Raw genomic sequence first — 27874 nt, 5'->3', positions numbered from 1 at the left:
CCTCCCTGGATGCCCCAGTGTTTCTCCTACCCGGTGCTCCATCTGGGACCGAGAATCATCGTCATCTTGTGGACTGTGACTCTGGCACATTCCTTAGGTGCTGGGTCGTCTGTGCATGGCTCTCAGCGGCCCTGACAGGCTGACTCTGGTAATGTCAGAGTCCCTCCCACCACTGCCACCCAGCCAGCCAGTTCCCATCTTGGGCGCAGCCATCGGTTCCCTTTGGCCTTGAGCCTTTTCAGAGGCTTCTGTGTTACGTGAACAGAAATGGTCTTCCTTTCCCTACACAAAACCGTTGTTCAGACAGTAGATCTTAGAAACGAGGGCAGGCTGGGTGGTTCAGCAGTTCAGCACTGCCTTCAGTCCAGGGTCTGATCCTGGAGACCTGGGATCGAGTCCCACGTCAGGCTCCCTGCATGGAGCCTGCTTCTCCCTCTGCCTGTGTCTCTGTACCTCTCTCTCTGTTTCTCATGAATAAATAAATAAAATCTTTTAAAAAAAATGATTTCACATCAGCCTTTCGGACTACCTCACTCTGTTTAATGGCTACATGGTATTCCATTCACTGGCCTTAAATCCTTCCCTTAAGCAGCCCTCTAGTGATGTTTCTGGAACATGCCATAGTGGTGAAACGCCCTTGTTACAGGTATCTGTATGCGCATGCGGGCAGTTCTGTGGCGTAAACACCTCAAAATAGAAATACTAAGTTTCTATATTCTTAATTTTGGTTGGTGCCCAGTTTCTTCCCATAAAGTTGTACCAACCTAGAGTTGGCCTGTGCTCCACCACTTTGGGAGATGCTCTTCTCATTGGCATAATTTGGCCTGGAATTCTGGAGTATCGGGGGAGGGGGTATGCCCCTAGCAGTCCCCTCATCCCATTGTGTTTGCTGCTGGCGCTCGGGGCCATGGCGGGGGCAGCATCTGAGCCAGGCTCACATAGCCTGTCTGAACCTTGACCTGATGCCGTCTCGTGTGTCTGGTGCTCATGTGTTCACACCTGGCCATTCTCTTCTGAAATCCCTGCGCTATCAGGGCCTGACCACCCCAGCCTGAGATTTTGGGTTTAAATTACAGGTCTGAAGAGCAACCAGGCTATGGGACAGAGCGCATCATTTTCCTATCACTGGCTCTGCCAAATCATGCCAAAGGTCAGCAGTATTTTGGTCCTCAAATGGCAAAGTCCAGCACACATGCCTCTAGTGCCAGCTCCCTGTCAGTTCAGCCCCTAGGCCACACATGCTGATAGACCAGTGGCTGCAAGACTCAGAGCTGACCCTGCAACTCCTCAGCTCAGGACCCTGTTGCTTTAGAATTCTATCCAGACTCCCTGGCTGCTGTGTCTCTAGCTCTCTATCCTGTTTTCTGCCTTATATAACCTCTTTGAGACCTCTGTCTGCCCAGGCATGCTGGGCTCCCTCACCTCATGTCTTTCCTCGTGCCGTCCTCTCTGCCTGGAATGCCTTTTCTCCTCGTGGCTCATGCCAATGACCCTTCGTGGTCATCAGAAACCCTCCAGAAACTCTCTCTCTCCCCCTTCCCTCGCCCTCCCCCACGGCTAGATTAGCCCCCGAGGCACACCCCTGCATATTCCCATATGGCAATGTCATCATTCCCTACATCTCTGCACTTAGGAGCCCCCAGTGACGGTGGGCAGATTGTGGTCGCTCTGTAGTGGCAGAGGCACCTCCACCCTGGTGCACATGTGCACCTGCATGCATGCGCGACACATGCATGCGTGCACACACATTTTTCGGGGGCTCCCCCTGCCTGACCCCATGCTCTCTGGGAGGCCTCAGGCTGAGTGCTCAGACACTGGCAATCTCTCCAGAATACAGATGAGGGTCAATTAAGACCAAGGTGTCTGAAGTGTGGAAGCCCAGCACTCCCCAATGAGTCATATTGGAGGGTTAGAGATGTAGCGGGTGAGGAGCTGCCCTCTACAGACTCTGGGCTGAGAGTCGTCTTAGCCCCTACTCACAGGCAGTCCGGGTGTGTGTGGTATTGCTTGAGCCAAAGAACTGATGTCAGTGGCAGAGCCACTGGCCATCTGTCATTCATGGGCCTGTTCCACTCAGTCTCTTCCCTCTATTGTGGGTACATGTGGCACTGTCCTAACAAGACTGGGTTCTGTGTAGTCGTTGCACTTTGCATATGCTCGAGGGGAATAGGCCCTGGACTCCAGGGCCCTAAGAGGTTTTTTGGTTCATTTATCACTTCACAGAACCCAAGAATCCTAGGACTTAAAAGTCAGAAAGGATGTTATAAAAATGTTATTCTAACCTACTTGTTTTTGTAGGTGGGAAAACTGAAATACTAATGATTTAAGTGCCTTTCAGAAGTACACATAAAGTTAATGGCTGTGTTAGGACTTGAACCCAAATTTCTTGACTTCTTTACCCTAACTTTCACAGTGTCTCAGGGTCCTCATGCTAGGATTGGGATTGGCCAGGTGCTGCTGGGCGGAAAGAAATGGTCAGCCAGCCAGTGTTTGGAAAGCAAAAACCTTGGACTGTTATGTAGGTTGTGCACTGCACAGGTCAGTGGCAGACTCTGTGAATGGTACCCTGTGTGGCTGGACTTGGCGGTCCTGCCCCTGGTATGTACTAGATGCTGCCACAATCCTTTCTTGGCCTCTAGAAGCCCACCTCCAAGGTTTAGCTGAATGCATCGCTAGTCCCAGCCCTATGCCCAACCTGGCTACCTCTTTAGACACCTGGCCTGTGATTCTAGAATAGTCAAGGGTGCTTTGGTTTAGCTAGGGCCGTGGTTGGCTGCCTAGCACATTCTGTTGCATCAAGACACCTAGGTCTGGCTTGGATTCCCCAGGACTATCTGTTGTATGTGGTTTTCTGTAAGGTGTAATGAACAAGCAGGTATTCTGGGTGGTGCCAGGAAGGCTTTGCCTGGGGGACATTTGGCTCTAGCTTCATTTGATTTCATGTCCGTGAATACTGTTGATTCCAAGGCTTCAGTAGTCTTCCCAGAGGATTCGTTAGCTGTCCTCCCCAGAAATCTCTGCTCAGTATGGCTCATGACCTCATCCTCATGTGGAGCCGATCTCCCAGGAATGGGTTTCACTTTCTCTGGAAGCATACTGTGCATTTGAAAGTCTGATTGCCCATGACACCGTTTTATCTATTAGACCTCCCTCTGCGGGTCCCACTCCCTCACTTGGTAGGTGCCCACTGCAGGCATCCTGTGCGTCCAGCATGTGCTGGCCCTGAGAACCCTGCCCTGGGCTTTCCCTTGGAAAGGGATATATGGATCTTCATATATGGATCTTCATCACAGAGGCCATTGTGGTCTCTAGCATCTGGTCATGCCATTTATTACTCTCCTAAGAGGTAGCTGTCTTGTGGTTGTTGTTAGTTTGTCTTGATCCAGAGCTAGCAACAGAAGCAGAGACTCTAGCCCAATGTGGCTGTTCCTTGGGACCTCTGGGAGCCAAGTGAACCTGGGCAGACTCCGGGGTGGTAGAAGAGCAGATAGAGGTCATCTCTGCCACGTCACTGTGACCTCAGGCTAGTTTCGACTTCTCTTTCCTTTCTGAAAAGATGGGCTCGACTGAGGGACCTTAGGTTTTGCAAGGTCTGACCATCTGTGACTCTGCTTCCGGGAAAGAAAATTGCAAACTCTTTTGCCATTTTTTTCTTGGGTGCTTTATTTTTTTTATTTTTTCTTGGGTGCTTTAAATACCTGTACTGGCACCAAATGTCATGTCCTTCTCATTAGCAGAACATGAGAAAGACCTATTTTTTTTTTATTTAACATAAATTTTGAAAGAATGCACATGAGAAATTCTGGCTGTAGCTAAGATTGAGGTGTCTTTCCTTTAACTAGGGCTTCCATGCCACCTTTTGCTGAGTAGAGAACTAGTCAGATAGCCTGGATCAGATGCCATCTTGGCTACTTCATTACTGGGAGAGCCTGGGCAAGGTACTGAGGTGCTCGCAGCCTTAGTTTCTCTATCTGTCAAATGGGGCTGCTAATAGGACATACTGTGTAGGGCTGTTGTGAGGAATGAGTGTGTCAGTTCTTGAAAGTGTGTAGAACACTGTCCAGTACTTGGTGAACATTCAGGAAAAGTTGGCTGCTATCAAAATCATTATTATTGTAATTATTAATAATAACTCATTCTGGTGTCTTGCCAGGACCTCCATCACAGTGTTAAGACTTTAGGAACTGGAAACTTCCTGTCTTTCATCCACCACTTGGTGTGGAAGGAGCTAGTTCAAAGGCCAGCTTTGTGGCCATCAGCTGGAAGATCTGGCCTTGAGCTGTGCTCTCAGGAAGAGTCGAAGGAGTGAGATTCTGCTGAGTAAGCCCAAGGTTACCTCTTTTTCCATTAAAGCCCCAGTGAGTAATTTTTAACAGCCACAGGGAAGCCATGCCAGTCTTCCTCCACATTTGTTTGGTGACAGAGCGCTAACGGAAACACACAAACTCTGACTCACGGGGTCTTGGGAATCAGCCTGAGGAGTTCATTCTAGGCATGATGTGTGGGATTTGCCTTGAGTGCCTGTGCTTATCTAACTTCTAGAACCAAGTGATGATCAGGATTCTGAATCCCATTGGGTTAGTACAAAAGGCTGTTGTGATCCCCAAGTGACCGCTGCCATGGTCAGTGGTGATAGCTGCCATGGCCCTGGGGAGGTGTGGTAGATTGTGCCTCCTTTTCCATCCTTGGCCTACTCCACAGAGGAGGCTGGAGGCCCAGAGAGGATAAATGCAAGGCAGACCACGCTGCAGAGCAGGGACTGGGACCAGTCCTTGCTATTTGTTTAGTCCAGTGCTTTTCTTCACTTTTCTTTTTTTTCCCCAGTAAGTTGAAGTGTAATACATATGTAGAAAACTGTACCTCTAAGTGAGCAGTTTCATGAATTTTACAAACCAGATATACTGTGTAAACCGCCAGATCAAACAGTAGCGCAGAGCTGCTCCCTAGAGCCACACATGGGCTCCCACTCCTTCCCTGCCTTTATCCAACCTGCCTTGCCCCTTCATTTTCTTTCCATGCTCAGTGAGGACCCGCCGGGCTCTCATGTGACAGTTTCCTGGGGGTGGGGAACAGAGACTCTGGAAGGAAAGAGGCTAGTTACCAAACTAGAATGCTAACTTTCTCCAACAAGTTGAACGCTCTCAAATCCCTGTTCTGTGAATGGCTTCCCGCCTGGTCCTCCCCGACACCACTCTTGGCCAGGAGGGTTTCTCTGAAACTTACTTTAATCCTCTAATTCTCCTCCTAGAAAGCTTCTCTGCCGCTCCCTCCAGCCTTCAGGTTAATATGCACAGGAAGGGTTGGCAGGGGAACCTGGCACTTCGCTTCCCCAGCCCTGCATGTGACTCCTTTTCAGCATTCACTATGCTGCTTCCTGTCCCACCTTGCTGAGATCGAAAGTCCCAGAACATGGGCGGGACTCACTCTCACCGCAGTGCTTGCATGTTTGCTCTCTAAGTGCTTAGATATGATACTTAGGAATGGTTCAGAGAACCAGCCTCCCAGAAACCCAGGAGATACTATGAGGTCCACGGACGGTCTGGGCAGCTCCCGGTCTCTTCATTCCCAACTTCCCTTCGCTGGCCCCAGGCTTTGGTCCTCTCCTATTCTAGACCTGCCTGAGTTGTGTACAGGTTATTTAGCACTTAGATTAGAAATGAGTCCTTAGACTTCCTGGGAATTTAAAAGCACTTCAGCCACATAACTTGTATTTAGGTAGGTGACAAGGTACACTGCAGGGCCTTGGGTTCGACGTTGTAATGGGTGGTTTTGAATCCTGGCAGAGCCCCAGCTGGTTGTGACCTTGAGCCGGTCACTTTACCTTTCAGAGACTCAGTGTTTTCATCTATGAAATGGGAATAAAAATAGAGTTGTTTACTCTGTAAACAACAGAGATGTCTTTGAGGGTCAAATCTAGCATTTTGTGTGATTGCAGCTTTTGGAAACCAAGGAAATGGTTTATTTGTATTCCATGGTAGATTGCTGTGATCACTACCTAAAACATCCATGCCTGAGCAGCTGAGTTATGTGATCTTTTGCATTCTTACCCAAGAATATATAGCATATAATCCAAAAGAAATGAAAACTTGCTAGTCCACACAAAACCTGTATACAAATTTTCATAATAGCATTATTCATAGAAGCCCCAAGGTGAAAACAAACCAGATGCATGTCACCTGATCAACAGATTAAACAAATCCGGTAGATCTACACAGTGGAATATGATTCAGCCACATGCTACAGCATGGGTGAGCCTTGAAAACATTATGCTAAGTGAAAGAAGCCAGTCACAGGAGACTGCACTGGATTTCATTTATATGAAATTTCCAGAATAGGCAAGTCTATAGAAACAAATAGTGATGTCCAGGAGCTGGAGGGAATGGGTGAATTGAAGCTGATAGCTAAAAGGTATGGGATTTTTTTTTTTGGCGGAGGGGGAGGTGGTGGTGAAAATGTCCTTAAATTAATTGTGCTGACGGTTGCACAACTCTGTCAATATATGAAAATCACTGAATTGTAAGCTTTAAGTGGGTAAATTGAATGGTATATGAAATCTATCTCAATAAACGTAGTTTTTGTTTTTCAGGGTTTTTTTCTCTCTCTCTTTTTTTTTTTTTTAGAACATCTTGTGAGGTAGGAACTATGGCAGTCTCCATTTGACAGATGGGAGCCTGAGGCTTATGGAGACCCAGAGTCCTAAGGGGGAAAGGCAGGGTTCTACCTCAGGTCTCGCCGTTTCCAGCTCCCATGTATCTTCACAGGATTGGCATGTGCCTTCTAGAGGAGGAAGAGGCCTGGAGAGGAGAAGGGGCTTCCCTCCTGTGTTCTGTGTGGTGCTGCTGCTTCTATCCCTGCTCCGTGCCCCTACAGGGGAGATTTCTGGAACAGAACATCTCACTGCGCCTGATTTCCCAATCCTGCTATGGAGATTAGAGGTTAGGCTGTGCCTGGCCCAGCTCTCAGGCACACAGTCCAGCAGGTGGCCTTTTAGTGGCTGGGTCACGAGTGCCATGGGGTGGGGCTATTGCCAGGTCTCAGGCGGGTGGTAGTGTCCTTGATTCACAAAAGCGCTTAATGTCGATGATGTTCAGCTTATTTTTTCTTTTCTACTTTTGGTCTCATATCTAAGAAACTGTTGTCTGATTCAAGGCCATGAAGAGATGTATACCAGTGCTTTCTTCTAAGAGTTCTGTAATTTCAGCTGTCACCTCATTGATTTTTATATTAAAGGACATGGTGCTTGAAAACCACATTTTCCCAGCTGTGTGCATGTAGCCAGCCAGTCCTGGGTAAGTGGTGACTGCTATTATTTAAAAATTATGATGATTTTTATTTATTATCATCTTTTCCATAATTAATCTCTCACTGTGTTTCCCATCTGGCTAGCTGCCTCTTGCTCCTTCTGGAAAGATAATGTTGGTGTCTGAATCTGTATCTGGCACAAGGGGTGTGTGGGATTGAAGAAAGGGAGGACCTGCCTGGTTACTTTACCCCCTCCCTCTGCTTTGTCCCCAATTTTTTGTTACAGAAAATTTAAATACTTGAGAGAATGCTACAGCACACACTCCCACATGCCACCACCCAGCTTCACAAGTTAGCAACTTATGGCCACTCTTGTTTTCTCTCTGCCTCACCTACTTCTCTCACCATTCCCTGTGCCTGGTTACTTTGAAGCAGATTCCACCTGTATTCCACTCATATTTAATCTATAAATGATTTCAGCATGCATCTCTAAATGTGAATCACCACTTTCTAAAAAGGGGCCTGCAGTGTTTTGGGGGAGTGGGCCAGAATGTCTATTACCTCTGAGAATTGAGGTGGCAGGAACTATGCACAGGCACTTCTTTCGCTCCCCTGTAAGGAGCTGGCTGTCTGGCTGCAGCTGGCATTGTGGGCTCTGCCAGGATCTGTCCACAGAGGGTGCACCTTGGAGCCTGGGCCACAGGGCATGGGATTTTGTGGTGCTCTGGGCAACAGCAGGAGGGTTGACCCCAGCCAGAATAGCCCTGTTGCTCACCTAAGGTGCAGGGCTGGCATGCCACTGCCTGCTGCACGGGGCATGGCAGGGTAAGTTCAGAGACCTTGGGTCAGGTTTGGTGCCAAGAGTCCACGTGTTGTCCAATTCTGAGAAGTCTCTTTGTTTTTCTATCTACCAGCTCCTTTCGTGTCCAGGTCTTGTTGCCCACAGCAGCTCCCTGAGATAGGTTTGATCCAAAATGCAGGGGCACGTAGGTTGCTTATTGCTCACGTAAGCATCTGACTCTTGGTTTCGGCTCAGGTCTTGAACTCTCAGGGTCAGGGGATTGAGCCCCACATCAGGCTCCACACTCAGTGGTGAGTCTGCTCTCCCTCACCTCCGCCCTCCCCCCACTTATGTTCATGCATTTACTCTCTCTCTGAAATAGATGAGTCTTTGGGGGTAAAATGGACATTTTGCACACCAGGAAAACAATCTCAGAGAGATAAACTATACTTTCTTTTTCATAGACATGGAGTGGCAGAGGCGGATTTGAACTTGGGACTTCTGCCTGCATTTTCTGTTAGAGAAGAGCAAACCCTTGCATCTCTCATTTCCTGTCCATAAATGGAACTGCAGAAGAAATGGTATTTGTGGTGTTCATCCTGGTCATCTCATTTGGCTCACATTCTTGGTGGGGAAAGATGGACTTCCCCTAGCCTAGCAGAGAGGGCCCAGCATCCCTCTTGGCATCATCATCCTTTGGGCCTAGGGGCAGGGGGCACCTGGCTGGCCTCTGCCTCTCTGTCCCCTCAACAAACAGTCTGCTTTCTCTAGCCCTCCTCCTGGCCCTCTGACTAGGGCTCTCTATCTCTGCTCCCCCCCTTTTCCGTCTGCTTCAAGCTGGGCTCCCCCCTAATTAACATCCAGGCTCCCTTTGTAGGTGTTATGGGCAGACGTTCTAAAGGAACATGTGTTTACCATTTGCCATGGAGACCGTTTGGGCCTTTCTTCTTCTGAGTGGTGATAAAATGGTACAGGGCGCTCACTCTTCCAGCAATTGGTTTGGTAATTCTAAGAGTCTTGTGAAAAATGCATGAGGTCTGTGGTACAATAGATAAGCTGAAAGGCTTTGAAGGAGATCCACTTGTGGATAGCGGGGTGATTGGAAAAACACTTTCTTTGCCCTCTCTGTCCTGTCCCAAAAGAGATCATGTTTAGGAATAATTCTTCTGTTAATACTGATGCTTTCATCCCGGGTCAAAAGCTTGTTGGCGCCTGCTGGTCAGATATTTTCCCCTTTGGTTTCTTCTAACTTCTTTCCCTCATGAGTTTGGCTTAAATCCATGTCTTAATGATTCTGAATTCTCTCTTTAAAGGTCACTGCCCTAACACATAAAAGTGGAACCAGATCCAGCAACTACTCGGATACTCTTCTTGAGACTGGGGTGGGGTGTGGATTTTCTAGGGGGAGGAAGGATCCTGTCTGAGGAAGGATCCTGTCTGGACTTTATGGGACTCAGTTGCTGGGGGAGAACTGGGCCAGCCCATTGAAGCCAGCATCTTTGATACTGCCTCCTCTTTTTAGGCAAGCAGCAAGCATGTGTGTGTGCCATTAACTGTAATGCCTCTAGCAGGTGGCTCTCCATCCAGTTCTAAAACAGCTCCCATGTGTGGCCCCAAAGTCTGCCTCCATACACGCTAGTCCTCTGTTTTTCCAATTTAGGCTTTTAAGTCACAGACGAGGGAACTGAGACCCAGAGAAGCCAGGTGGCCTGCCCAGGGTGACCCTGGGAGGTGGTAACAGTGAGAGCCTGGGTTTGAGTCCTGGGCCCTTACTCTTCTCTCTGCACCAGGCTGCTTCCTAGTGTGTTGGGGTAGGGGAGGAGGAGAGGGTGTGTGGGGACAGTTCAGTGCCTTCAGGTCATAACCCACAATATGAATTTGTTGGCCAGGATTACAGATCCTGGGCGAAGTAGGGCAAAGCCCATGTGTCTTTAATACTCTGCACAATGTCCTAAGCACTGTGGGTGATGTGCAGTTTGTTATGTGAATGATCTTCTAACATGAAGACAGTGACATTTTGTACGTATGCGGGAATCTTGGTGTCCCGTGAATGATACACTCTTATGACAGTGTAGACCTGGTTCAAAGAAATGATGCTGACAGGGATAGTTGCTTATGGGGAGCCAGCCTTGGAGAGATGCAGGCACTTAGGCACTTATGTGAGGCTGGGGCTGTAGGAGAGCAGAACTGGACAGGAACTGTGGCCTGAATGCAGCTTGTAATAATCTTTTCTTGAGGATACTTCTCAGCTTTTCATAGCCTCTGTGGGTGGCCACTGTGGGCTCATGTGCATCGGCTGCCAGGCTTGTTCTGTATAAATAGGGAAGAGGGCCAGTCACTGAGCTGACTTGTTGACCTATCTTGGGAGGAGGAGGAAGGTGACTTCTCTTTTGTGTTTATGTCTATAGGATGGGTGTGCAGGGAGAGGGGCGGAGAGCGTGTGGGCCCCAGAGAGTTCATAGGTGTGGGGATGGGAAGAAGGGCTCCCCACTGGCATGTTCTGGCCACCCCCTTAGGAACAGAGAAGTGTCTTTTAAAACATTCAAAAAAAAAAAAAAACACACAAATGAGCCCATAACCAGATACTCTGGTATGAAACACAAGGGCGGGGGGGATGGGAGCAAATTTCAGGAGAGAAGTAGATATAAATCTCTGGCTTTGTGTTGAGAGCTCTTAAAAATGATTACTAGGAACCAAAATAGGTTCACTGAAAAAAAAAAAAAAAGTAATTTCAAATGGCGCTTTCTTTTTTGTTGATAAGGCTGACTTGAAAAGCAGCATTGTGGCTTTTTCCTTGGCCTTTGCCGACCCCGCAGACTGGTCTTGTAGATGGGGGCAGGAGGATGCATTAAGCTGGTTTATTCCTTCCCTGGGGTGGCCTGGACACGGTGCACCACACCCTCGGTGGCTTCACACAACAGGGAGTTCTTTTCTCCGTCACGTTAAGGGAGTAGACCTGTGAAGTCAAGGTGTCTGGGGCTGCTTCCTGCTAGAGGCGCCCGCTCTCCTGCCGTCCTGGGGGCCGCCTGGGGATCCTGGGCAGGCACGGCCTGGGTCCTGTCTGTCCTCAGAGGGCCTCGCGGGGTCTGTGTCCGTGGTCCCCATCTTAGACACCAGCCAGTGCACCAGGGTCCATCCCAATCCCGTGCGGCCTCAGTTTCCTTTGATTCCATCTGTAAAGACACTGTTTCCGAATAAGGTCGCACTTACAAGCCCCAGGGCTTAGGACGAGGCGACCCATTGAGGACAGCTGCGGCTCCTCCTGACCACGCCCCCGCCCCAGCCCCCGGGGCTGCCGCATCCCACCTTCAGGCCGCAGACTCGCAGGGCCCTGGGCCTGGGGCCGGCCCCACTTCCCACGTCCCGGGCCGAGCTGGGGGCCACGGGGCTGGCGAGGCGCAGCGCCGGATTCTCGGAGACGGCAGCTCCTCACCGCCGCGCGCCCTGGCGTGGCTTCCCGTCGCGGGTCGGGGGCCGGGGGTCCCCTCGCGGGGCCGCAGGCTGCCCCGGAGCCGTCTGTCCTGGCTGTCCTCTCCCGGCGGCGGACACACCGGGGCCCGGGCTGCCGCGGGCGGGTCTCTCGCCGCCCTTCCACAGCCGCCCTCCCGTCGCCCTCCCGTCGCCGTCGCCGCCCGGCCCCAGCGCCTTTTCCGTGCGGGGTGTGATCCACGTGGGCAGCGGGCTGGATTCAGGGGGGCCTTTGTGGGCCCAGACGAGCTGAGCAGAAGCAGCCTGCGCGCCCCGCCAGCCGCCAGCCGCCAGCCGCCAGCCGACCCGCCGTTTCGGCCTCTGCAGGTCCCCCCCGCCTCAGAGCCCAGGGGCCGCTCCCCGGGCGCGGGCGGGCGGGCGCCTCGGTGTGGGGGGACCGGCCTTGTCCCAGCATTCCTAGCAAGCGCTCGGGGCCTGCGTCTGATAGGACCGACTCGGTCACGTGCCCGAGCCCGCGGCCAGGGTGGAAGGTGCTGATTGGTCTGGCCGGCACCACGTGATCCCGCCGCGGCCGGAGCGTGGAGGCAGCCGCCCCAGCGCGGGTGAAGCCCGGGCAGAGGTAGGGGCTGCTGAGGGAGGCGGGGAGAAGGGGGACGGGGGAGGGAGGGATGGAATCCCGCGGGAGCCTGGCTTCCGCCTCAGCTTCCCACCTCCCACCTCCAACCAGAAAAGGTGTGTTTTCCTTTCAGGAATACATCGATGCGCACCCTGAGACCATTGTCCTGGACCCCCTGCCTGCCATCAGGACCCTGCTGGACCGCTCCAAGTCCTATGAGCTCATCCGGAAGATCGAGGCCTACATGAAAGGTACGGACGCACGTGGCTCGGCACCTGTGGCGGTGGCACACCTCGACCCTCCACACCTCGACAGTCACATCGCGTCGGAGGGAGATAGGGTGCCTGATCTGTTTAAGCCCTTTGGGACAGGAAGCACTTGAATTCCTTGTGGGGTGCACGTTTTGGGGAGGCCCTTTTTCTCTCCTTCTCTAACCAGCGGTTAGGAAATAAAAGCCCTAGGGTGCTCTTTGGGAGAGAGGTGGCTGCAACCACTTTAAGACGGTTTGTTTTGTTGTCGTGAACCCACAGAGTGGTGATGAAGTGTCCTGATAACCCAGTGGTTAGAGAGCAGGCGTGTGTGTAGAGTAACTTGAGCAGCGGGCAGCCAAGGAGAGTTATGTAACTGGGCACAGGAGACAAACACAAATTGAAGGGCCTTTAATCAAACACATGGAGATGTGTAATGTGGCGGCTGGACCTCATGGGGTACGCTCTGTCCTCCAGGGCCAGAGCCTCCTGCTTAGCTGTGGGAGGTTTTCCTGCCAGCTACGTCTTCTTGTCTCTGAGGACTCGTTCTCCCCACCTCCCTGGTCTGGGAGTCCCACTCCAGAGGACTGGGACTGCCTTCCCAAGGTGTTTGTTTATGTGAGAAGGGCTTTTGGGGAAAGATTCATGTGAACAGTAACCTAGTTCTCTTTGCCTGGTCCAAGCGTTCCTTGCTGAGAGTTCTTGTTTAATTCTAAGGAAAAGTGCTTTGCTCGTGTCCCAGGGCTGTGTGAGGATCCATCTTTGGGGCAGGAGAGGCGCACCCCACACCTGCCGCCCGCACCATGAGTGTGGCTTACCTGGGTTGCCCTGAATCCTGACTTGGCTGGTGACTTGGCCTGACGTTGTTTCATGTGATGGTGGGACCAGTGGGAAAAGTTTGGCTTGCCAGACCGGCAGCAAACCTGCGTGTAGGTTAAGTTTTCTCCTTACTTTCTCTCTTCTGGTGCTCATAGAGGTGGGCACGGTTATCCTCCATGTTCTGCAGACAGTGGTGGAGAATGAGCAGTTAGCAGATGGGCCAATACCACACAGCTTGTGTGTAGCAGAGCCAGCATCTGGCCAGGTCTCTCCAACTCAGGCTGCCAGCTCCTAGCCCCTCAGCTTAACTTCCATGTCCACGGCTAGAGGGCCCTAGATCTAGCAAGCACCTGGCATGGATGCTGTCAGGGACCTTGGCCAGGAAAGTTGGTGAGTCTTTGTTTCTCTAAGGAACATGCCCTGTGGAAGAGCTGGATGTTGGACCTGGCTGTCCTGGAGGGGGTCTCAAGGCCTGTTTCACTGGGTGCCTGGCATTCAGCAGGTGGCCTAAAGCGTGGGCTTCCTGGGTGGCCCCCAAACGGCAGGCCTTTTCAATATGCCAGCATCCTTTTGCCCTTGGGCCTGGAATGGTCAGCGATGAATGAGGTCAGCTTCCCTTCCCTTTGCCGCCTTTCCCTGGGTCCAACTAGAACCCTCAGATGAGAAGGACGATCTGTAGGGATGTTCCAGGTAAACTTTGGTTCTGGCAAGGAAATCTGCCTGTTCCCAGGTATTGCATGCATTGGACACCAACGGTGTGTGAAGGGACAGGAGGTGAATCTGATCCTGATGTTGATAATAAGTAGTTTATCTACAGGGTCTGGGATTGACATAACTGCAATGACATCTAATGAGCACTTAGCGTGGGTCCTGGCTCATGGTGTCACCCGGAAATGGCAACTGCTGGCACAGCTCTCATTATGATGGAGGGGGCTGAAGCAGCTGCATTGGATCTTGGAGTCTCTCTCGGTTTTCAAGGCTGGGGTCGAGGGTGAGCCTGGGCCTGGAGTGTGGGTGTGCAGTCAGGGAGCAGCGGACTGGTGATTGGTCAGATTGCACCATGCACAGGAAACAGGCCTGTCCCTGGTGGATGAGACTGAGGGTGACAGCCTAGACCTCCCAGACAGGGCAGTGGTATAAGCAGAGTGGCACACAGCCGCGGTGTGGAGTGCCTGTGCATGACTTGTAGGTCACTGGGTCAGTGTGGGGGACTTGGAATGTCTTAAGCAGTTGGGGGCTTCGTTCATGGGCACCTACTGAAGGTGTGTGAGCAAGCGAATGAGGACGTAAGCATGCGTCTTAGATCAGTGCAGACGTGGCCTGGAGACAGGTTCTGATGGCCGTTACCTATATCCTATTGTAAGAGTTACCCACACTGAGCCACGTGTGTAAGGGACTGGTGACCGACCCCCAGAGGGGAGGGAATCAGCCCCCACACTACTGGGTCCAGGAAACCTCAGACTCAGGTGTCATCAGCTCCGGAGCTGCCTGCAGGGTGGGGGTTGGAGGTTGGGGGATGGGGAAGCCCCCTCCATGCCCAGCAGGAACGTGTGACCGAACCCTAATAGCCGGCTTGGTCCTAAGCCAGCAGGAATTGTTCTGTGGGTGGGCCGTGACCACTGCGCCCTGGATTTTCCTTATCGTGCATACCAAGCTGGGCTGGTATTCTTCCAGGAGGGTGGGCAGAAGCTGGGATTTCCTGGAACCTTTTCCTGTTCCCACCCCCACCCCCACAGCTGTTCTTATAGAAGCACTGCTGGCTCCCATCTTCCATCCTCCCAGAGCCCGGGCTCCTCCTCCCTGCAGATGCAGAGAACCTTCTCTGGGAGGCACATCCCGGCACTCCTCCGCCCCACTCCTGCTATTCCTGGAGGCAGCCCTGTTAAGTGTACTGTAAATGGCCATAATTACCCTGTAAGTTCCCCAGACAATTAGAACAATGCAAGTGACACTGCTGCTCAGGGTGTCACTGTCCTTCATGCCAAGGTGGCTCTGCCTGCTTCAGAGATCCTGGGTGGCTGCAGACAGGCCAGGGGAGGCTGCTTTGGGGAGGTGCCCAGGGCTCCCTGCAGTAGGGGTGGCAGTCTCCCAGGAGCAGCGGCAGAGCACTTGGAGCAGGAGGTTCATGCTCTGTCTCCGTGCAGAGCATCAGCTGTGGAGACAGGTGAAGCCTACTGCCTGCTGCCTGGAGCCCCCAACTCCTCGTCCGATTACCTTGGTGATATCTTGGTTCTGTGTTCCCAGAGCTCATCCTCTTCCAGTTCAGAGCTTGGAGGGGAGACGGGAACCTTTCTCTGCCTCAGACCTTTTGGTCTCAAATGTGCTTATGTAGTTAGTACTAAAGTTTCTGTAGCAACAGACCTGAAATAACAGTGGCTTAAATGAGATAGAACTTCATTTCTCTGTCATGGAAAAGCCCAGAGAAAGGACCCAGACTTCTTACCAGCTGGTCATTCTGTGATGTGGGACTCCTGGTCTACAATGGTGCCGCTAAAACTCCAGCCATCACATCCAAGGGTCTAGGGTAAGGGATGGGAGGAGCCGAGGAAAAGGAAGCAGGGGGAGGCAGCCCTAGTTATCTTTTAAGGAAAAGTTCTGGAAGCCACAACATAATGCTCTTTCCACACATCATCGGCTGGGACTGAGTCCCATTTTGAGCTGCAAGGGAGTTGGGGAGTGTGGGCTCTATTCTGGGCAGCCGTATGCCCAGCTAAAATTGGGAGCTGGAAGAAAGGGGAGAAGGAGTTTCAGGAGACAACTAATTGTCTGCCACCTTACCTGAGAAGTGGGTTGCTACCTGGAGAATTCATGGGTGAATGACTCTTGGAATGACTATTCCTCCTCCAGCTGGCCGGGGGGTGTGGCCTCAGCTTGTGACCTTAGCAGCTCAAAGCATCCAGAAGTCACTAGGTTTGCAGAGTGACCCACCCAAGAGCATTTGGGCCACAGGGTTCTGTAACAGATAACTGTTTCTGAGCGAGGCCGCACCCACACCCCTTAGGCAGAGACACAGATGGCACTGAACCTGGATCCAGTTCAAACCCAGTACAGGAACCTCCCAGAAGTAGAACATTGCCTGGCACAGGCATGGGGGAGGGGGAGGGAGGCCAGGTCAACAAGTCATGATTACCGAGCAGGCCTTGTCTCTCCCTGCCACCTGCTTTGCCATAGACCAAGATTTTGAGGTGGAAGCCCCAAGACCAAGGCTTGGCTCTGCCACTCTAGGCCGAGCGATTCTGGGTGAGGCTCTGGCCGGCTCCTGAACTGGCCAAAGCATCATGAGAAAAAGTTGTGCTGTGGTTGGATGACACAGGCTGGTCGTCTTGGCCCTGGGGGGTAGGGGTGGATGGTAGCTAATGGAGGGCATCAGGCCACAGGACAGAGGACTCCAGAGACCTTTCAGTGCTGATGCAGCGGTGGGTGATGGGTGACATATGCTGTGGAGGTGACAGATGGCCATCGGCATGTCAGGCCTCCCTGGGGAGGGAGGTCCACACCACGGATTGAAGTGTTTCTGCCTAGGGTTTTATGGGGGTGTAATGAGGGCTCATCTGGGAGGATGTTGGGAAGCTGGACTGAGAATGGAGTAACCTAGGTAGCAAGTGAAGAGAAAGGAACATTCCTCAGGGCCTGGAGGAGTGATTTCCCACAGAGCCTCAGTTAGGCTAGGACTATGGTGTGGGGGGGCGGCGGGGGCAGAGCTGGGGGGCGGCTGTCCACCTTTGGTGCCTGGCAAAGGCCTGTGGGTAGGGGAGGAGAGGCCAGAAAGAGGGCTTGGTGTCAAGGCTCGGGCCTCAGATCTGCCTGCCTGTGTCCCCTGCATTGTGTGGCCTCAGTGGGTCACTTTCCAGTCTGAGCGCACTTTGTCGGCACTTGTTGGGTGCCGGGGAGCCATTGCTCCTGCCAGGCACTGTTGGAAGCACTGTACATGTCTGAGCTGATTTACTCCTCACCGTGACCCCACGAGAAAGGTAGAACACTGAAGTGCATAAGCTCATCCACTCCGGCCGCACTGCTACTTCAGGGGTAGAGCTGGGATTTGAATTTAGCTGATGGTTCCTGGAGTCCTGGGTGTCCTGCCGCCCCGCCCTGCAGGGGCTGAGTGAGGTTGGAGCCTGCATGGATGTGGAGCAGCGGGACTCTGCTGCCTGGGGGCAGGTGTGTGGGCACTGCCAGCTGCTGGCACCTGTGGGTGCCCTCTGGTGTTCAGAAGAGGACACTGACCACAGAAAGGCCCTGGGGTCCACTCCACAGAGAATGAGCAGCTCTGCTGCTCCTGTCATGGACTCTCTGCTCCTAGAGTTTCCAAGGAAATAGGAACCTTGTCTGTTCCGTTTGAGAGCAGCGCCACACATGGTCGTGGAAAAGAACAGGCCTTGGCACCAATAGACCTGGGCTCCGCGCTCAGCTCCCCTTGTTCGTCTTGGGTGGTCACCAGCCCTCTCAGAATCATTTGCTCCTCTGTGCCCCATAACGGGGCTGCCATCAGCTCCATGAGAGGCGGTGTACGGCAGGTCTGGCCCTATTCATTGCAGCGAGTGTGGCCCCGAATCAGGTGTCACATGTGGTCAGTTCCCTTTTGGTCCTACTGGGTGCCCAGGTTCTAAGTGGGAGGCATATGGCAAAAGCTGTGGGTGGTGGAGGACATGAAGGACCAGGAGGACAGGAATGAATGCACCCCAAGAACTGTCACTCCCAAGTCAGCCAGCTTCTGGCCTGATATTGTGCAAGGGGCTGAAGTTTTGGATCAGCCCACCAAGAAAATGCTTCAACACCTATCGAGGGGGGCTTCAAAAGAGGCCTGACGGTGCCTGCTGTGTCTCCTTCGAGGGTCAGCCAGCACAATCTGCAGTGCTGAGGCCAAGGGGACAGGGCCAGGCCCAGACCAACTCCCAGAGCAGGTGGCCATGCAAGTGGCACAAACAACCTCTAAAGCTGGGGTGAGCATGGGGGCTCTGGGTTGGCGCTTGGCTCCTGGTTTTCTCTTTGACTTTGGGGGTCTGTAGGGGAAACACTGTCCATGTTTCCAGCGACCCAGCTAGAGACCCCGTGTTCAGATGGCGGGGGGGGGGGGGTGGTCTATAGAGCAGGATGATGGGTTGAGCCCCAGCTGTGGGCCAGGCTGAGGTAGGCATTTTCCCAGCTTCAGGTGGCATCTGGGCCTGAACCCCAGCTATGTCTTGGGGATCCTCCCTTTCGTTACCTGCCAAGAAGAAGTAGGTCTCCTTCCCTGCAGAGTGGTGGGGATGACCCTCAGGACCAGGCCCTGGGTGGGCAGCTGCTCCTCTCCTCGCTGCAAATCCTCCTACACAGCTGAGCTGTTCCTCCATTTCAAAGTGGAACTCAAGTGAGGCGAGGGTTTCAGAGCTACCAGGTCTTCACGCCAAGCCCCGTGCTGACTCCCAAACTCAGCTTCCTTTCTCCACCAGGCACATTTCACAGCAAATTCTCTGAACCCCACCCATCTCCGTGCCCTCAGTGAGTTGAGTGCTCACTGTGCCCTCTGCTGACCCTGGGTGGGATCTGCTCCTGTCCCTGGCTCCCCATCAGAGGCCACAACCTGCTACCCAGGCCTGGGGCCAGGGCTCACCTCTGCCACTATGCAGAGTCCTGCCCTGCGGGAACTCAGCATGTGTCCCTTCCCCACCCACCTGCCTGCCCACTCATCCTCAGCCTCAGAGGTCCCCTTGTGAGAGGAGGCTCTGTCGCCCCTGGGGACCCACGCATCCTGAGAGTGTTCAGCCCTGCTGGCCCAACTCACAGTGCAGACTGAGGAGCCCAGGGCATAGGAGGACACCCACAGGCTCACATCTGCTCACTGCCGCCACCCCTCCCCCCGCAGGCCTAGGTCTGCTCTTTCTCTTCCCACCAGAGTGCTGTTTCCTTGTCGTCTGCCCTCCTTGGCCTACCTGGCATGGGGAGGTGAGAGGTACCTTAGGGAATGAGCAGGACCCCCCCCGCCCCCCGGCCCTGTTCTTCAGCAACTGCTCTCCTGACACACTCCTGCCTTCCAGAAGGCGGAGTGCTGTGCCCAGAGGGCAGTGGCCCTCTTCCTGGGGAAGCAGACTCAGCTTTTGCCTTAAAGCTCTCAGGGCCCAGGCCTCCTAGTGCTGAGGCCCACAGGCCAGTCCTGCCAGGTAAGAGAGATGGAAGTGCAGTGACTCCCTCCAGGGGAGCGTGCAGCGATCCCCTCGTTTCCCATTTTCTAGAGTTATGCTGAAAGCTAGCGTCCCAAAGCTGGGATGTTCTGCTGAATGACCACAGGCCAGCACCCGACTCCCACCTTGCCTTCACGCTGCCATGGCATGCCCAATGGACTGCCACCTCCAGGCTGGCACTGACCCTCTATTTTTGGCAGCCCTCTGCCAAATTCCTCACTTGCTCTGCAACAGCCCAGGACACAGGACTGGAGCTCCAATGAGAGACTAGGAGTGATGTGAGCTGTCATGGTGACTGGTGGCAGCCCCCTAAGGAGACTCGGTTCCATCCTTGGAAAGAACTTTCCTGTTTGTGCACTCAGCTTCTCATGGAGCCTTCTGAGCTTCCGGGATAACAGCAGTGAGGCAGGAGCAGCCTTGGTCCACAGGTGCCTCCCTCTGGTTCCATCCAGCTCAGCGGCTCTGCACCAAATAAAAGGCTTGGTGCTCACCTGCTGGCACACAGACCCTCCTAGGAAGCCCTGTCTCCTCCTGACCCACAGACACACTACTCTACCCCTCCTGAATGACCCTACTAGGCCCTGATGGCTCCACCAGCCCAGTCCTTTCTTCCCTGCATATTCAGGGCTGCCCCGGGCCAGTTGGTGAACCAGATGCTGATATCTCTGAGACTGTAGCTCCCTTTTCTGGAGTTTCTTTCCCCTTGTTGTGATGACGAATGCCTTCAGACTGGAGACTCCCAGGACCCTGCCCCCCCCTTCCCTCATCACACCTTGAGACCCCCAGGTTCCATGTAAGAAATCTCAACATCTCTTCCCTGGGGAGGAGGAGGGCAGATAGATACCCAAGACATACTTGGTGAGATTGATCAGAAAGTGTCAGGCCCTAGTCATTTACACTTTAGTGTGAATTTAAAACCCACATAGTGTCTTTCCAGCTGAAAGAGATCTTGAACTCTCAGTGCTTCTGAAGTTGCTCATCTCCATATCTTTGAAGATGATGATAGGGGCCCAGAGAGGCTGTAGTACCAACCCAGCACTCCTTGATGCTTTCTGCTTCTCAGTTAAGTGCTCTGTTCATGGGACCTGCACCTCTGCAACAATCTTCCCAGAAACATTACAGGTCACGCTGCCTGGGTTCAGGTGCTGTCCTCATCCCTGACTGCATTTATTTAGGCAAGTGATTTAACCTACTGAGCCTCGGTTTTCCTATCTGTAAAGAGGGGTAATGGTAGCAGCACCTTCTTCATCAGTAGTTGTAAGGATTCAATGTGGTTGTGCATTTAAGGCATAAATACTCCGCAGATGGTAATTCTCCCAGGTGACACTACGTGGTGGGTTTCAGACCACACCCGTGTTTCGTGACCCTAGTAGTCTCGGGTTTCTGCACTTATGTTTGGTGCTGGATTTGTGCTAGCCTCCTGGATTGTGGGCCTCAGGACCCATATGAGACCAGACCCGTCCAGGGCAGTGGTCCCCTCTCCATCCATGCTACCTGAACACCCAGCTCCCTGTTTATAAATGCATCGCCTGGGTTTATTTCCCCAAATGAGAATGTTTGGGGTGACCCCTTGTGTAGCACATGCAGGCAGGGCTTTTGTCCTAACCTTAATGATTTTTTCACAGTGTCTCATGGTTTCATACTAAACTTCACATTGTACAGTTTTTCATGTAATTTTTTATTCTTAATAGATGTGCCAAAAAAGTTGGAAACATTGGTACACAAAGTTCTCTCATACCCTCCACACAGCTGCATCTTGAGTTAACGTTTCCTGTGACCACAATACATTTAGTTCTCCAAACCAGGGAATTCCCATCAATGGCAGTACTACTCATTAAGTTCCACCAGCTTTCCCGCTGCTGCCCTTCCTCTGGGTGTCCTTCTCTGTGGCTTCCTCGTGTCTAGAGCAGGGCCTCAGGCTGTTTGTCTTTGATGACCATGATGCTGTGGAACAGCCCTGCATCAGTGTGGGCTTATGGGATGTTTCCCAGTGTTACCACATTAGGTTGACGTTAGCCTTTTGGACAGGAACACCGCACTGGTAATGCTTTTTCCCTTCTTTGCACCCCCTGTATCTCAGGAGGCCATGACATTGATATGGGTTCTATCTAGTTAACCGATCATTTGGCCAGAGTGCTGTCACGTTTCTCCACTGTTCATTTCTATTTTTCTCTTTGTAATTAGGGTTATCTTATACGGAGATCCTTTGCAGATGTCCTATTTCTCATCATACTTTTGCCTGCTATTTTAGCATCCTCTGATGGTTCTTGATGATATGCATCACTACTGTGTTATTTGCCAAATAGTCACTGTACTGAATTTTAAAAAGTAATAAACCTGCCCTCTTCAAACTGGGACTTTTGCAGATGTCCATAGGAGGGCACTTCCCTGAGTTCTAGCCTCAGCTCATTTGTAAGTAAAAAGAAAGGCAAAGATGAGAAATAAGGAAAAAGGGGGGATGTGTTAGAGAGGGTTCTGTGCTGCAAGACTTCTCAGAGCCTTTAACATACTAATATGAATCTTGAGGCTTCTGGAGGTGGTGTACTGAATTTTACACTAATGTTAAGACACACTGGTAGTTTATATCCCACTAATAAGGGGGAAAGTGCTAATTAAATTGTGATAAACCATCAATGATGACACACATCTCAACCTCTAGGATGGAAAATGAAAAAAACACATGTCTTAGGATCAGTGGAATATGACAGTACTTGACTTTTTCCACTTAATCACTCATAGATTCTCCTCTTCCTCCCCGTAGGGCTTCTGGTGAGAAGCTTGCTCCACCCAGCACACTTTAAAAATTCCCAGACTGGGTGCTACTCACCTCCTACTGTGCACAGATCTGACCTTGAATTCCCTCTATCAGACAGGCAGGCAGGGCCCTGGGTGTTGGTGACTCACTTCCCAGAGGCAGCTGCTTTTAGCACTGTGGAATCCATCTTTCTAGACCTTTCTCATGCATGTAAAAGTGTGTGTGTGTATATTAAAAAAAAAAAAAGGATCATATTACATATGTGTTCTCATAAAACTTGTTTTTTTCCCCACTGAGTGTATGGGGAACACTTCTTTGGCTTCTTTCCATGGCCCATAAAAGAAGAGTGAGGGAGGTCTGCTTGGCTCTTTTTGGTGGCAACATAATATTTTAGCACGTGATTGAAAGAACCATAGTTTACTCAATTATATTGAGCTCATAAGGTCATTCTAGTTCAATTTTTTGTTTGTTTGTTTCTTAGACAGTAGTAAACATAGATCCTTGAATATTTCTATAAAATTAATTCCTAGAAGTGGAATTTCTCAAAAATTTTTATAAACATTTCTCACATGGGCTGGTACTGCTGGATTGTTCTTGAAAAAGTCTGAGCAAATCTCACTACTCTGTGCCCATCTGCCAGGGAAATGATACCTACCTTAATTTGCATGTCTTCCTTCATCGGCCAAATGGAGCATGTCTTCATATGCTTATTGGCCCTTTGCCTTTTTTCTGCGTGTGAATCTCTTCCTGTCATTTGCCCACTTTTCTATTGGGTTGTTGGTCTTTCTTATTGATTGGTTAGAGCCCTTTTTGGATTAAGGAAGTTGTTTCATTGTTTAAAATATGGACAGTTTCATCAATAGAAGCTTCCATCTTTGTACGGGGGCCAAGCTAACATTTTCTGTTCTGCTTTTAGAACTTGTACTGCCAGAGAGAGCACTTTAGGTATTATTTTTGAAATGTCTTGAAAACAAAAAAAGCTGCTGCTTTTTGGGAGTTGGAGCTGAGTGGGGGCAGTGAATATCTGCCTTGGTCCGGAAGGGGCTGTAAATCACTGGGAACGACTGCCATGGAGTTAATCCCCATCACCAGTAGCTATTTTCATCAGCTGGAGTAGGGCTCGGGAATGTCTGTGTCACTGCTGGGCCCGTGTCTGGCTCCTCTGTTCTTGGGCTTTTTGAACATCCGGGTGCAAACAGCCCTCTGGAGATGAAACAGGTCATTAGCTCAGTCTGATGGGAGAAAACGGCCATCCAGCTGACCAGGGCAGTGTCAGACCAGGAAATGTCAGATCTGTGGCATTTCTTGCCCTTGTGTCTCTGCCCACAAGCCACCCCCTACCTCAATTGCAGGCTGATTCCACATCTTCCAGTGTCATCTGTCCCCACCCCTGCCAGCTCACCTGTAGCCCGAGGATCAGGCTCCTGGCAGGGCAGTGACAGCTGCAACAAGACCAGAAGACCCCTCAGAGCCTCCAGGGAGCAGTAGGGGCTGCAGCCACTGCTGTGATGTGCCCTCCACCCACCATCTCCAGTAACAGTCAAGTCAGGGACCCATGTCAGAGCCGTGGCCCCCCGCTCCCCCTCCCTTTGGAGAAGACTCTGCCACAGGAGTCTTCACTGTGCAGCTTCAGACAGTGCTGACCGTGGCCGAGAACACCATCAGGCCTGTGAACGTTTCGTCTCTGTTGTGTTTTTTCAGCCCGTAGCTGACATTGCTGTTCTCTGGCCCAGCTGGGGATGATAGCTCTGATCTGACCTTATATTCTGAGCAGGATGCTGCCTCGGATCCATGCGCTCTGCTGAGGGGGGGGTAGGGGCCCTCCGGGGGGGTGGCCTGACAGTTGCTGCTGATCTACTGTAAGAGTCCTATGCTATCCCAGTGGACAGATGGACGGGAAGGAGCCATGTCCCTTCATGCTCGGTGTCAAGAGTACCGTCTCCGGGCAAGAAAAAGCAAGCATGTTGCTCTTCCCCAGGCCATCTTTTTTTTTCCTGTCTCCCCAGGGGCCTGGTCGGATCATGCAGGGCAGTGCTGGGCTCACTAAGGTGATCATAGACTTGCCAATGTGGTAGACCTGCAGATAACGATGGAAGTAGGGCGGTGGAGGGTACCTGCCGCCAGTACCTACTACGTGCCAGTTTCTGTAATAAGTGTTCTGTGTGTGGATTCGTTTGATGCTGGCAGCAGCTCCATGGACAGGACTGAGGGTTGTGCTTATCCCCATCTTACAGACTGGGAAACTGAGGCACGGAGCAGTGAAGGAACCTTCTCAAGGTCACACATACCCAGGCAGCCTACAGTGTTTCTTCACAGTGTGGGGGAAGCACAGCCAGCTTGACACCTCTTATCTCCTCTGAGATAGGAACGAGAAGGTTCTCCAACTCCTTCTGGGCCCAGAGCCCTTTCGTGGGACTGAGGAGAGATGGGGAGGGAGGTTTCCCCTCGTAGGTTGTTGTGAGGCCTTGGAGCCAGGCTGCCTATGTGGGAGCTCGCTCTGCTACCTACAGGCTTTTGGCCTCCCAGGGCCTCAGTGTCCTTCCATGCACATGGTGGTGACAGTAGTAATCTTCCCATAGCTTTGCTAGAAGATTCCTCCAGGCTGAGACCTACAGGTGTGCACAGTGGTTCTGGCATGGGGCTGTGTGCACCTGCCAGGGTCCACCTCTTGGTAGAAGGAACCACGTCGTAACCCCGCACAGCTTTCCACAGAGCGTAGCCATCACCGGCCTGCTTGTTCCTAGCTCTAGGATAGCCCCCACATGTACTGAGGTGAGCAGGGTGATCCCCTAGTCCTGTCAGGGGCAATGGGGTACCAGTGATGGGGGCATGAGCCCTGAGTTGGGAGCTTGTTTGAGAGACTGAGTGAAGCCTGTTTTGTACAGAGCCCGGGGCAGAGGTGGGTGGCAGGTGGGATGTATCAGCAGGGCCTCCACCTGTCCCTCCTGCTGGGCCTCCCTCAGCCCTGCCTCATCCTCTGCTCTGTGAGATTTGCCAGGAGACTGCATGAGGCCCATCCACTCTCAGGAAGTGCCGTTTCTCTCACTTCCCTTCCCCTCAGGGGCATTCAGTCCTCACAGTGGTCCTCTGTGTGGTAGCTGCTGGTGTTATCCCCTCTTGGCAGATGTGGAAACTGAGGCATGGAGAAGTGGCCAGGACTGAGACAGTGGACCTAGGATTGGAACCCAGGCACTCGGCCCCCTGCTATGCCTCCGCAGAGCCTTCAAGTGGCCATGAAGATGAGGCACTGCTTCCCCTGGGCCCAACCCAAAGCCCCGGCACATTCCCAGGTGGTTTCCATGAGTCAAGGCTCCCTGGTCCCCACATCCCCAGGGCACACCGGCTTTGAGGGCTACAACGGTCTTAAACAAGACAAAACGTACTATTTTAGTTTCGTCTCACCTGAGGCTCTGAATGGGTCTGAAGATACACACAATGATGTCACTGCTGTCCAATTGTTTCCACCCTTTTGAAGTCCAGCACAAATCCCACCCCCCCCACCCCCAACAAATCCAGGTGCCCTCAGGCTGCAGGGAGAAGTGAATCACCTGCCGTAAATGGAACGTAGAAATGGAACGTAGAATGCACCGTGGAAGTAGGTGTTCCGGGACAGAGGGGACCGGAGCAGGAGACAAGTCATAGGCATAACTGGAGGGAATCGGCAAGAAGAACAGATTCTGACTTTCTGATGTAGGGGCAGTTGGGGTGGTTGGAGACCCAGGCAGTGAGGCCATCCTAGACTCACCCAGGACAGCAGGGAGGTGAGGGCAGAGCACTGACGTGGGAGAGGCCACACGCAGGTGCTAAGATGATGCTGGAGCCTTTCCTGGCCAGGCCGGGTGGATGGGCCATTATGCTCTGGACAGCGGGCGCGGGAAGTTGTGTCAGGGACAGGGAATGCCCTGCACAGGCCGGAGCCCAGCTCCAGATCAGAGACTGGTTCCCACCTCCATTTCCTGCCATCCATGGGCCTGTCTTTTGGACCCTTCCTAGCCCCCTGGCCAGGGCCTATAGTGGCTTTCCCACCCCCATGTGCCTGACTTGACTGTTCCAAATTACAGGGTGGCTGCCGTCATCATGAGCCCAGGAGCCATTCACACGTTACCTTCAGAGCTGCTGTCAGACTGGCATTTGATTACCCAGCATGCTCAGAACACCTTTCCCTGTCTAGAAGTCAGGAACATGTGGCACCTGGCCCATAACAGCTTCACGGCAGAGGGAGGGTGACTTTGGACAATCAGGCACGAAATGAGTCATGAACACTAGCCCCTGTAGGTGGCAGGCCAGGCTCTCAGGACTTTCCCCCTTGGGGTCTGCCGCTGTCTTCAGAGCTGTCCCATCCCAGCAGCACCACGCGCGGCTGACTGGTGAGTTGCAGCCCATCCCCTTTCCCTGTGCTGGCCCCAAGCTTCTGGTGCTCACAGCTCATTCTTCTGTCTCCCAGTTCATCCCACCCACGTGCACTGGCAGAGAGATGTTTCTTATGGTTTGCTGCCTCCGAGCAACACTGGACTGGGGGAAAGTGGATCCTGACCCCAAAGAACACACTGCCTGGTTGCTGAGTCAAAACCCAAACATGTGGAAGTTTAACAGGGTCTGAGAGAGGAGCAATCAAGCAAGGTAGCAGTGCAGGGGAGAGGTGGTGCTGGAACGAGCAAGGCTGCCAGTGGAAGGTTCTAGATGAGGTGCTGCTGGGAGGTGGCAGTGACTGTGCGAGACCACCTACCCTGGAGAGCCTACAGCCAGTGGATGGGAGGTCTGTTGCCAAGTGGTGGCAGGAGGGGGAGGTGTGTGTGGGGAGTAGTGAGACCTCCATGTAGACCCAGGGAAGGGTCTTGGGTTCTGCATTCCAGGAGGAGTTGGGAGGCATGTAGTTTGCTGGAGCTGCCCTAGCAAAGCACCACAGACAGGGTGGCCTCACCAGTAGGCATATACTGCTCCATGGTTCTGGAGGCTGGAAGTCCAGGATCAAGGTATCTGCAGACCTGGCATCTCCTGAGGCCTCTGTCCTTGGCTTGCAGGTGGCTGCTGTCCTGTGTCCTCCTGTGGTCTTCCCTCCTGTCTTCTCAGAAGGACACTGGTCAGACTGGGTCAGGGCCTACCCGTAGGACCTCATTTTAACTTAATCACCTCTAAAGACCATGTGTCCATGTACAGTCACATCCTGAGGAATTGGGGGGTTGGGACCTCAGCCTATGATTTTGAGGGGAACAGTCCAGCCTGTACCATGAAGGTAAGCACAATCAGCTTGCAGGAGCCTGGGAGGGCTTTGGACTTTGACTTAACTCAGCCATGGATGATTCTTGAGTTGAGAGCAGCCTCAGTATGTAGGTGGGAGCCTTAGAAAGATGATACAGGATCTAATGGTGATGGAGGTTTGGGTTAGATGGTGGATAAGGTGGCAAAACACCAGAAATCCGTGGCTTGTGGGTAGAACAGATGCTGTGGGGAGAAGAGTGTTATGGGGTGGGGGTTCCAAGGAGGAGGTTCCTGCATACACAGACCCCAGCCCATGTAGTCAGGCAGCTGGGAAGAAGTCCCAGTGCTGGGCCTCTGCACTTGTTTGGCCGAGTGTCCCAGGAAGACTGGCTGAGGCCACTGCACCTTCCCAAACCCTGGGGTGAAGTGGCTGGTGGGGAGAGGGATGGTGGAGCCTCCTCCTAGAGGGGCGGGGCTTGCAGAGGACAGGGCTGTCTGTGTTCCCTGAAACAGGGCTAACTCTGATTCTCACGGTTTCCAAGTGCTCTCCATGGACATGGCCTCACCAAGTCTCCATAATCACTCTGGGAGGTAGGCAGCGTTGCTGTCCCATTTTACAGATGAGGG

The 27874-nt window shown here is 52.4% G+C and overlaps 1 protein-coding gene across 8 annotated transcripts in view; it reads left to right on the top strand.

Annotated features, from left to right (window-relative positions):
- The window catches only part of ITPK1 (inositol-tetrakisphosphate 1-kinase), a 179739-nt gene that overhangs the window by 102461 nt on the left and 49404 nt on the right, over positions 1-27874 (top strand). For all 8 annotated transcript variants that reach the window (XR_005363022.1, XR_005363021.1, XR_005363020.1 and 5 more), the window contains one exon: positions 12202-12319. Coding sequence is in view for 4 of the 8 variants with exons in the window: in XM_038544133.1 (XP_038400061.1) it covers positions 12202-12319 (118 nt within the window). In the remaining 4 variants the exon portion in view is untranslated. The remainder of the gene's footprint in view (positions 1-12201; positions 12320-27874) is intronic.

Source organism: Canis lupus, chromosome 8, assembly GCF_011100685.1.
Source record: "Canis lupus familiaris isolate Mischka breed German Shepherd chromosome 8, alternate assembly UU_Cfam_GSD_1.0, whole genome shotgun sequence".
NCBI lineage: Eukaryota > Metazoa > Chordata > Mammalia > Carnivora > Canidae > Canis > Canis lupus.
Note: the sequence above shows the minus strand (reverse complement) of the source record. Positions and strands in the feature narration are given on the sequence as shown.